Source organism: Nestor notabilis, unplaced genomic scaffold (genome assembly GCF_000696875.1).
Source record: "Nestor notabilis isolate BGI_N333 unplaced genomic scaffold, ASM69687v1 scaffold20053, whole genome shotgun sequence".
Classification (NCBI taxonomy): domain Eukaryota; kingdom Metazoa; phylum Chordata; class Aves; order Psittaciformes; family Psittacidae; genus Nestor; species Nestor notabilis.
This window is the reverse complement of record NW_009923550.1, coordinates 19,457-29,668: the sequence shown is the minus strand read 5'-3', so window position 1 is coordinate 29,668 and position 10,212 is coordinate 19,457. Positions and strand designations below refer to the sequence as shown.

At 36.2% G+C, this 10,212-nt stretch overlaps 1 protein-coding gene across 1 annotated transcript in view; it reads left to right on the top strand.

The window, feature by feature from the left end:
* Positions 1 to 2,104: 2,104 nt before the first annotated feature.
* The window catches only part of CAPZA2 (capping protein (actin filament) muscle Z-line, alpha 2), a 15,756-nt gene continuing 7,648 nt past the window's right edge, over positions 2,105 to 10,212 (top strand). Inside the window, exons 1-6 of the mRNA XM_010012209.1 lie at positions 2,105 to 2,213; positions 4,155 to 4,206; positions 4,936 to 4,999; positions 5,499 to 5,705; positions 6,862 to 6,941; positions 9,660 to 9,738. Coding sequence (XP_010010511.1) covers positions 2,105 to 2,213; positions 4,155 to 4,206; positions 4,936 to 4,999; positions 5,499 to 5,705; positions 6,862 to 6,941; positions 9,660 to 9,738 — 591 coding nt within the window. The remainder of the gene's footprint in view (positions 2,214 to 4,154; positions 4,207 to 4,935; positions 5,000 to 5,498; positions 5,706 to 6,861; positions 6,942 to 9,659; positions 9,739 to 10,212) is intronic.

Sequence of the window (10,212 nt, the reverse complement as noted above, 5' to 3'; positions counted from 1 at the left end):
AGTTCTGGTTGGTCTGTCCTGAGGAAACATCTGTTACTCTTTAATACTTCTGAATGGATATTACTCATAATATAGCTAATCTGACTCATAAGAATAGTTCTTACTGATAGCAAAAAAAGAAGCAAAACCAGTTATACATTACCAAAACAGCTGAAAAATTAGGCATTATTCCATTTTAGTAGAGACTTAATAGCTCACCTTACAGATATTACCAGTTTAATGGTAATAAATGAACAGTAATGATATGTGAATGGTAATAAATGAATAATAAATAATGACCAGTTTAATGATTATTCAGAGCGCAGTTTGGGCACCCATGTTTTGCTTAATTTTGCTCATTTAGCTGCTGCCCAACCCAAAACTGATGCACCTTTTATTTCAGAACTCAAAATGTCTCTTAAGCCTTGTTTCTCCATGTGTGCTCTTTTCTTATCTGGGCAGGTGTTTTAATAAGCTGTTACAGAAGAAGATGCTCTTGCCTTTCTGTGTCTCTTGTGAGAAGAGTACACCCTGTGGCATTTATCTCAGTATAATGCAAATTTCTGTTTACATAGGAAGAGGAGTTCTGAATTTGAGGTGTTTGAGGAGGCAGATAAAGGCTGTCTACAATCCAAAATGCAGCATTCAGTTTAGAAAGCTGGGAGCTGACAGCTTTTCCATTTCCATCAGCCAGCTCTGAATGACCATGTGCTGACTGTTGGTGAGCAGAAAGCTGCCTGGGCTAGTCATTTGGGATCTTGCTGAGGTTTGGACACTGCTAACACTGCAGTGAAGTATTCTCTCAGGGTGCTCTAAGCTTGAACCACTTCTCCTGGAGACCAGTGTCTGAAACTTGGGCCCTGTCAAGAACCAGGGACCAGAGCACTGTATTGCTGCCCTCAGCTGTCAGTTCAAGAGCTCTAGCATGCTCAGATAGTTCTTTTGTAGTTTAAAGTACATATAAAAGTGTAAATGTAAAGCATTCTTTGGTTATTTTTAGGTATTTGTTGATGGAGTATGTGCCTCTCAAACACTTTAATTTTGATCAGGAAGCCCAGAGAGTGCAGACACTAATATTCCAACTCTTTATTTCATAAAAACATAACTGGCAATGTTAGAAATGGGAACTGTAGTTCAGGTAGTGTCCTGTATTTCAATATCAAGGGTGCAAGAGAGCTCTGGATGTCTCCTGAACTTCAATAACTGTGAAGTGTGAAGGGTATGAACTTTGTTAAGTTCAGTTAGGAAACCAACATTTATTTATTATTTTTTCTTATAACGAGTGCCCTTAACAGTTTAAGGGGGAAAGAAGAATGAATGAAAGGAAGTCTGTGGAGTGACATTTTGAAAAAAAACATAGAATAATAGGGTAACTTTTATTTTCCTTTTGCAAGCACATGTGTCTGCACCTGTGCAGTGAACAGTGCAGGGAACCAGTCTGGAAAACAAGAGAAAAATAACCTTTCTAAATTCACTGTGCTTGGGCAAGCAGAAGGAGGGAGAAAGCCTGGGTAGTGCATGTGGTTTTAGTGGAAGTATTGGCTTATGCTACGTTTTGTCTGCAAAAGGTTGTGGCTGAAGGCAATTGCTCAAGGACTTGCATTTAAGAATTTTTCAGTGGGTTTTTTTTGTTTGGTTGTTTTTTTTTAAACCTTATCTAGTGGTACCAAGAGGCTATACAGGTAGACGACAGTGAAATTACATGCTTTAGTGCCTATGCAAGTGTTTTTAAGCTTATGTAATCTATTGATTACTGTCTGGCTGTGGACCTTTCAAAAGTTTAGAACCATAGGAAGTATAATAAAATTAGAGGGGAAGCTTTGAAGATTGAATGTATCTTCATTATGGTTTTTGTGTGTTGACTCCCAGGCATGCATGGACTGGAAGCTGAAATAGCTTGTGAGTAGATCTATATTAATCTCTTTCTTTTTGCCAGTAATACGAAACAGGAGTGACTCTTTCCTTTATCTGCTCCCATTGCATATGATCTCCTCTATTGCATTTGAAGAGGTGAAACTCTATATTCTGTGTTTCTAACAGAGTAATTTAAATAATGTAAGCAAATACAGAAATCAGTGGGAGTTGTACAATTTCGTGTCTGAAATTCATGTTCGTTGGAATAGGAATGAATGCAAGGATGTACAACCACATAACTGTTTTTGTATTTCAGGTGCGTATAGCAGCAAAATTCATAATTCATGCTCCTCCTGGGGAATTCAATGAGGTGTTCAATGGTGAGTATCTGTTTGCTTTGTCTTTTCATTTAAGGCATCTATAGCCAAAATTGTATTGACGATTACTCTCCTGAATTTCATGTAGCTTATATTTTAGCAGCTCACTTGCTTTAAGAGCTGGGTTTGTAGCTTGGCATAATAAGCTTTGCAATCACAAGACAGCTTGGAGTTGAAGTGCAAAAGGAGGAAAATACCACTTTTCTTGGTAATGTGAGAATGAGCTTGCTTTCTGTTTTTAATCAGTCATGAATTAACAGTCACTAGGGGTTTTGTTTAGAAGAGACATGTACTTTTTTTTTTTTTTCTTCCTCTCCAGTCTGTAATAGACAGTTACATTTTCCAACAGAAACTAGCTGGAATTAAAATGGTCTTTTATATATAAGGAGGAATATAATTACAAATACTTAACAATGAATATACAAAGGGCTACTGCCTATTGTGGGTTGTGAAAAGAATATTAATCTTCTCCAGACATTTTTAACCCTTAAATTCTGGACATACTTCATCTTACTGAGTGTACTGGTAAAAAGAAAGGAAATTTTAAATCAGTGTGTCTCAACTGTTGTTGCTGGAACTTTATGTAAGATGTTATTTTTTTTTGAAAACTGTTGCGTTTGTCTTGTATCAAGGTGTGTGGGCATGCATATCACATAAGAAAGCATATGGTTTGTAACTGTAGCTTACAAATCTCTCTGCTGCTACTTAAACAAAGAAGTAAGTTTTAGTATCGTAAAGTTTTAGTCAGTGTCAGGCTGGTGAGAGCTTAAATTTGTTAAAGAATGTAAAGGTTTTAGAAGTATTTTGGTTTTCAGTTAAACTGTGACCAGCTGATTCTTATTTAAACTTACTGCATTTGTGAAATGGGCAATTGATGGGCAGCCCATTAAACCAACTCCTTGAAAGTTAATACAATTTCTTACAGCAGTACTGCTATAAACTTTATTGTTAAGCTAGTTTATAGTTGCAACTAGCTGCTCAGTAACTGTGTACAATATGTTTGAAAACATGTGACACATTTGATCATAAATGCATGACCGGTGTTCAATGAGATTCAAACTGACTTCGTAAAAAAAGAGATAAAGTTTTAAATTCCAATCCTGCAAACTGTTTTCATTTGGTTTGGCTTAGGGTTTTCTTGACTTCATGGGGTGGTTGTTTTCATTTGGGGTGTTTTGCTGTTTTGGTTTAGCTAATACCTCAAATATATTCCAGGTATTATTGTATGATACCTTGCGCATCTTTAGAATTTGAAGTGTTATATTGAGACTAATGATCAGTTAGTTAATGATCAGTGCATTACACTGTTATTAAAACAATGCTTAGTAAATAGTAAGCCAGTAAGTGAAGTATCTAAATAACAATTTACTGCCTAGTAAATATGGAGTCATTCTGAGGAGAGTATTGACTTCATTCTATATTCATACGTTTCTTGTATGGTAGAAGAAATGATATTATGATATGTTGTGCTCTGGCTACTAAGTGTCATTAAGGAACAAAAGCAAAAATGATAAGGCTTAAAAATCAGTAAGTACAACAGATATCATGTTAGTGTTGTCAAAATACAGTAACCACTACCATTAATATAGTGTGAAGGATTTGGTAATTTATGTGATACAAGTGAACTCATGAATCCTATGCTGTTCTCATTCAGAACTTCTCTAAAGAAGAGTTTGACAGATTCCTAGAGCTGTCACACAGCCTGAAGAATAGAGCTTATATATGCTTACCAGATTGTGTTGGAAGGGTTCCATTTCCATACCACTCTTCTCATTTTGTTGAGTCAAAATCATGAAATATGAAGCAATAAATTTCTTACCTAGTAATCTTATGGGTGTGGGGTGGTTTATGGTTTGTGTTTGTACAATCTGTTGACGTATGCTATGTGACTGAAACAAGTTTCTGAGTTAACTGTACTTTTATGTTGTAAATACCTTCTTTCAGATGTGCGGTTGCTGCTTAATAATGACAATCTTCTCAGGGAAGGAGCAGCCCAGTAAGTAGCAGATGCCACATACTCAGTTGCATAAAAGCAAGATGTTTTTTCAGTAAGATTTTTCACTGTCAGTAAGTGATTCATTTAAAAAGATGAATGCTTGGCAAGTAAAACCTCATTGTGTGTTGTACATCTTTGATAAAGATGAAATTCTTGGCAGAGGAGACACCTGTAGTGTATCCTAATGATTGGAACAACCATTTTGGAAATGGGTGACCTGGATTTTGGAACTAGTCTCCACCTTTTTGGACTTCATTTTCTGTTTCTTGGTACCAAGCGTTCAGTGTTAGATACTGAATATCTGTAAGATACTGCTTCATTAGACCCTTTTATGTCAAAACATTACACCTATTCTATTTTATGCCAAAATTAGTTTCATCTGTAAGAACAGAGACGTTCAACTTAGTAGGTTGGATCCCTGTGGATTTTAAACTTTATCTGTTCCTCCAGTTTCTATGGGTTCCTGTAAAGCTTATGTGTTTGTTTATATCGGGTTATGTGTGAACGTAAATCATTGTGTGATGGTCACTGGAATCTGTAATTTGAACCAAAGTGATTCCAAGAATTTGGGCCTGCTAGATAACAAAATATTAATTTTTTTGATGCATCATTGCCCAGGTTATTAGCTATTATTTAAATATCTTACAGCTACTAAGGAAAAAGATTGTGCTTGACAGAGGCTTTTGATGTTGGTTTTTGGTTTTGGTGTTTTTTTTCCCTCTCTTGTAGTGCCTTTGCACAATACAACTTGGACCAGTTTACTCCAGTAAAAATTGACGGTTACGATGAGCAGGTATGAATACAATGAAATCCTTGCCATGTTCCTTAAACTGTTCAAGCTGTTCTGGTATTGGGACATATCTTGGCAAGAAAATGAAAAGAAATGCATCTTCCCTGCCAAAATACAGAGATTATGGACCTCCAATAGTACTAGTTCCATAAGTTAATCATTTAGGGCATCTGAAGACCTTGAAATTTCAGTCTGTGTTGTTGGCTTGAATTCATTCAGACATGATTTGCAGTTGTGGAAGCAACTTGCTCCATCTCTAGTACTAGAAGACCTGAATTTCTATATTTCATTGTTAGTTGCAGCAAGAGGGTATGATTCAGGATTTTTTGTTCCTGAGTCAGTGTCATGTTAGCCTTCTCTTCTTGTGCTATATGCATAGCTTAAAATGTGAGGTTTTGGGTATAAGTAAGCTCCAGTTGAATGCAGGATATAATTAGGTTTGGTGTGGGATTTTTTTTTTCCCCCAATAGTAAATGTTATTAAATAAAATTTTACAATACAGGTTTTGATAACAGAACATGGTGATTTGGGAAATGGGAAGTTTTTGGATCCCAAGAACAGGATTTCTTTTAAATTTGATCACTTAAGAAAGGAGGCTACTGATCCTAGACCCCATGAAGTTGAAAATGCCATAGAATCCTGGAGGAATTCAGTTGAAACAGCAATGAAAGCATATGTGAAAGAACACTACCCAAACGGTGTCTGCACAGTAAGTACTAAATTATATAATCACTGTATCACTATAGACAGAAATCTAAAAAGAAGGAACTTTCAGTTGTAACTGAAAACCAGGAAGATGGGCAGTTCCAACAGTAAAGAATTTAGTCCTGCCAAGAGTTTGTGCAGGGAAATGAGCAAAAACTTCAGAAGTTTCGTATTTCATCTGTTGGATTAGTAGTGGGTAGTTACTGCAGGTCACAGTGAAGACGTACCTCTCAGTTCTTAAGACCTTCTGTAGACTACTGCAGGTTGATCCCATTGATCCTGGCTGGTTACTTAAAAAAAAAAATAAATTCATAAGACACAAATGTCTGTCTTGGCTTAACCTGACAGACACAACTGTCAGGAAACCAAACTGTTTTCTCTCCATGACATCTCATGTATATAAATGTACTATATTCTTGCCACTAGAATCAGCAGGTTCTGATGGCTTCTTAAAATAAAACCTCCCAGTCTGGCCTAAATAGCAGTTAAGGAGCCCTGTGACTAAAGTTCAGCAAACTGATCTAGTGATAGTTGTACTTTGTATTAACCTGATGGAAAAATTAACTAGGGAAAAAACCCCAAAACCATCAGTTGTTGAGTTAAAACACTGAACTGGATTCCAGGCGGACAGATGAGTTCTAGCTTCTGTAAAGGAAACCAGATTTCATGTTCACTGAGATCTTGGTACTATTTGATAAGCAGAACAGAAGACCAAACCCAGCCTTTTAATCATCTTTTTGCTAGTCTGTAAAGGCTTAAATCATCATTTAGCTGCAGAATAACTGATATCTGAAACCCTGCTGTTGAAGTATATAGTCACATCAGTCACTGCTATAGGCTTAAAATTCCTGTAGTGGCAGAAAAATGAGTTTGCAGTAGATTAGATTTCAGTTAAGATGCTTGACCTTCAGATTTCCTAATCTTACATTTTTCTGCATTGTAATATACACTTTAATGTTTCTGGTATTAAAAACTATGTAAGAACTACACTGGTTATAAAAGTAATTTTTACAATTTGTCTAACAATAAGAGAACAAGATACCTCTAAGCAGTTTGAGCAAGACAGATGCTGAAACTTTAACTTTTTTGGGGGGGTGTGTGTTTGTTTTTTGTTTGTTTTTTGTTTTGTTTTGTATTGTTTGTTTTCATTTCTAATTCAGGTATATGGTAAAACAATTGATGGACAACAGACCATTATTGCATGCATAGAGAGCCATCAGTTCCAAGCAAAAAATTTTTGGTAAGTTTCTGTATGGATACAAATACAGTAAAGTACAGCAAATGGAATAACTGCACTACTGCCATTACGCTGGTAATCCTTAGTTCAGAGAAGGAGGTGCTGGCACATTTTGCATGTGACATTTTTTATTTCTTTCACCCCAAGATTTTCTGCCAAAACTGTATGGAAATCACTTTGTTTGTGGTAAGTGGCAGACTGCATGTCTGCATCTCCTTTGAAGATCTTGGTGAACTTCATAGAATTCCTTGTGACATTCCAGTTTATCACACCGGCACTGATATCCATGCCTGTGTTCCCTAATACAGTTGCTTCCTTTGTGACTGATAGCCTAAACTCAGCTCCTCCTGCTTTGCATGTCTTGGAGAAAGAAGGTGACCAAAGATTAATTTACTGTCAGACTTGCATCGTTAATTTTTGGGTGAGGTAGATAAAGGTGATTTTTTTTCATTTGTTTGTTTGTTTCTGGACTTAATTAAAAGATGTTTTCCACAGTCTGGAGTGAACTTTGGGTAGCTCCTGGCAGTAAACTGGCACGAGATGAGTTAAATATCACAGTATCAGAAATGGGATAAGGAAGCATCTCTGAAAGATAGCTAATATATGCAGTTGTCTGAAGTAATGTATTTCATTATTATTTTGTTTGCTATTTTGCATCTACTTGAAATCATATTAATATATGTAAGTGCAGGAATACTGTTTTCTGATGCTGAAGGTGAATATTACATAGGTATAGTAATTTAAGCATGTGTCTGTATCTGTTCAATGATTTGCCCAGTACACTTTTCCATAGATTTTAATTAAATTTGCACAGTTAATAAATAATTTCTTCCACTGACTTAAACTTGATTAGTTAAGGCTGTATGTTTTACAACAATATTAAAAGTAATTTGAAATAATACTGATTCTTCTTTTTAGCTCAGAAGTATGAATGAATTTTGGTATTCCAAATAGTTACTTTAATACTGCAGTCTTTAAAGAAGAGGAACAGATATGCAACAACCTTTTATAGATGGAAAAAATCTTTCTTGAAAGTTTTCTTTAATAAAGTTACAGTTGAACGTCTATGAGTAAATCTTGACCATGTTTCTAAGAGTTTTACAGGGGGATGGTCAGGCTCTATTTCAAACTCTTAGCAAATTTTAATAAATTTATATTGGTTTGGGGGATGGAGGAATGTTAAGCAGACTCCTCAGTTATCCAGCTGGATGTCTGGGTATCCAGCCCAGGCCATAGTCAGTATTTATTCTCAAGGTGTCCCAGCTTTTTAGGCATTTGGAAGGCTGGCGACCTACCATGAAACCAAGTTTGTGGGATGACAGAAAATCAATACAGTCCAAAGAAAAACATTCCATGAATTTCTGAAATACTATCAGCATAGTAGGAGAGATGGCTTATCAAAGAATGTGAAAGAAAAGGAAGGATAGTTAATCTCTTACAAAACCTCTTAAGTCAGCAGAGCTAAATAATGACGCATTTTCTTAGAGCATTTCTTACAGAAGGATCCTTCTGAACTTGAACACTTTTTATTGTAATAACATCTTAAGGACAAAAAAAGATATCCTAGAATGGAAGCATTGTGGTCATCTTAGCATCAAGGACTACAAGGTGACGAAGAAGCAAAAAAATGTGGTAGCTAGTCACTGAATCCCCTGCATCTATAAAATATAGTTCAGCATGTAAGCTTTCTTATAATTAATGGGTCAGTCTGTAAGACTACCAGTAATATTAGTGTCACGGAATTAGGGGGGCCCTTCCAGTTTCCTTAGAGATTCCAACAAGCTTCTGAATTGTCTTAGTCTGAATTTTCAGTGATAATCTATAATTTGGATATTATATGAAATAATTGTCAATGGCTTTACTATTTAGTTAACGTTGTTAGTATCAGAGATGTGTCGATATAAATCTATTAGTAGGTGTTGCTCTTAAAGTCTCTATGTCTTTGTTGAATTCGCTGGAATCTACACCTAACCTTGGCAGGATTGGAACTCGTAGTTTCAACTTTCTTTCCTTCTTTAAGTGCAAACAAAAAAGGAGTCAAGAGACAGCCACAATGCATTCTGAATATAGCTTTAATGTACTAACCTTCTAATTCACTAACCTCATAACTAAATAAGAAAGTGTCTAGCCTACAGGAAAGGAATCAGGTGAAACTACAATCTCCCTATACTGTTTTCCAGATGTTTGAAACTCCCTTTAAGCAGTTTGGCAAGGATGTTGAATTTGTGGAAGGAAACTGTAAGGAAATAGTTGTCCTGGAACAGAAATGCTCAAGTGCTGGAAGGCCTAGTTACAATTCAGCATAATGGAAAGTCTTGCTACTTTAATATTCCTTCCAGTCGAGTTTTTCATAGCCTGATGTGAGTGTGACTTCCGCTGATCCAGCAAACCATCCAGGTCCTAGAAACAAAGTACTGACTATATATGCCTAACTAATTATAAAGGAGGGAAAGAACATTGGAGGCTTTAGGTATTTTCGGAAGTTAAGTCCTTGTTAAAAGGTCCTTACTAATAAATCTCCTTAGTCCACATCCAAAACCAAGGTTAAATATTTTGGGAAACTGTTCTCAACTTATTATGGGGCTGGATCTTTATGGAGAGATTCTGTGCATGTGTGCACAGCATATTTCATTCTGTTTTGCTTTGACTATCAGTTATATGTTGAGGTTTTCTTCTTAACCAGTGGGGTGACATCTGATTTCCGTCTTATTTTTTTTAAAGGAATGGCCGTTGGAGGTCAGAATGGAAGTTTACAATCACCCCTTCAACCACTCAAGTGGCTGGCATCTTGAAAATTCAGGTATGCTTATCTCAGACTGTGTCCTGATCAGTAAACTCTCCAGTTATTATCAAGGGAGTTTCAGGCCAGTGTATTAAATATTCTAAGAGAATCTGGGGACCCAATAAGCAAAGCAGAGATGCCCATTCACTTAAGTGTTACTGACTTAATTGCATATTTACCTAATCTTACAAGCAGAAAAATATGTGTTTAATAATTTGAAAGACTTTCAGAAGGTATATTCACCTCAGCTAGGCATATACCCCTTTGGTTTCTCGTTTCTTGAATTTGAAGTGGCACAAGCCTTTCCTGAGGGTATGCTCTTTTCTAAAGTACAACTTTTTTTCTTCTTTAACTGATAATAGCAGGGGTGTTTTCACATTACCCACCCAATTGTTCAGAAAGGTGGGAATCTTTGGTTTCAGTCGTTCCACCATCTGACATTTTTGAATCGGGGTCTGCTTCACTCAAAATTTGCCCTTACTGATGGCTTTA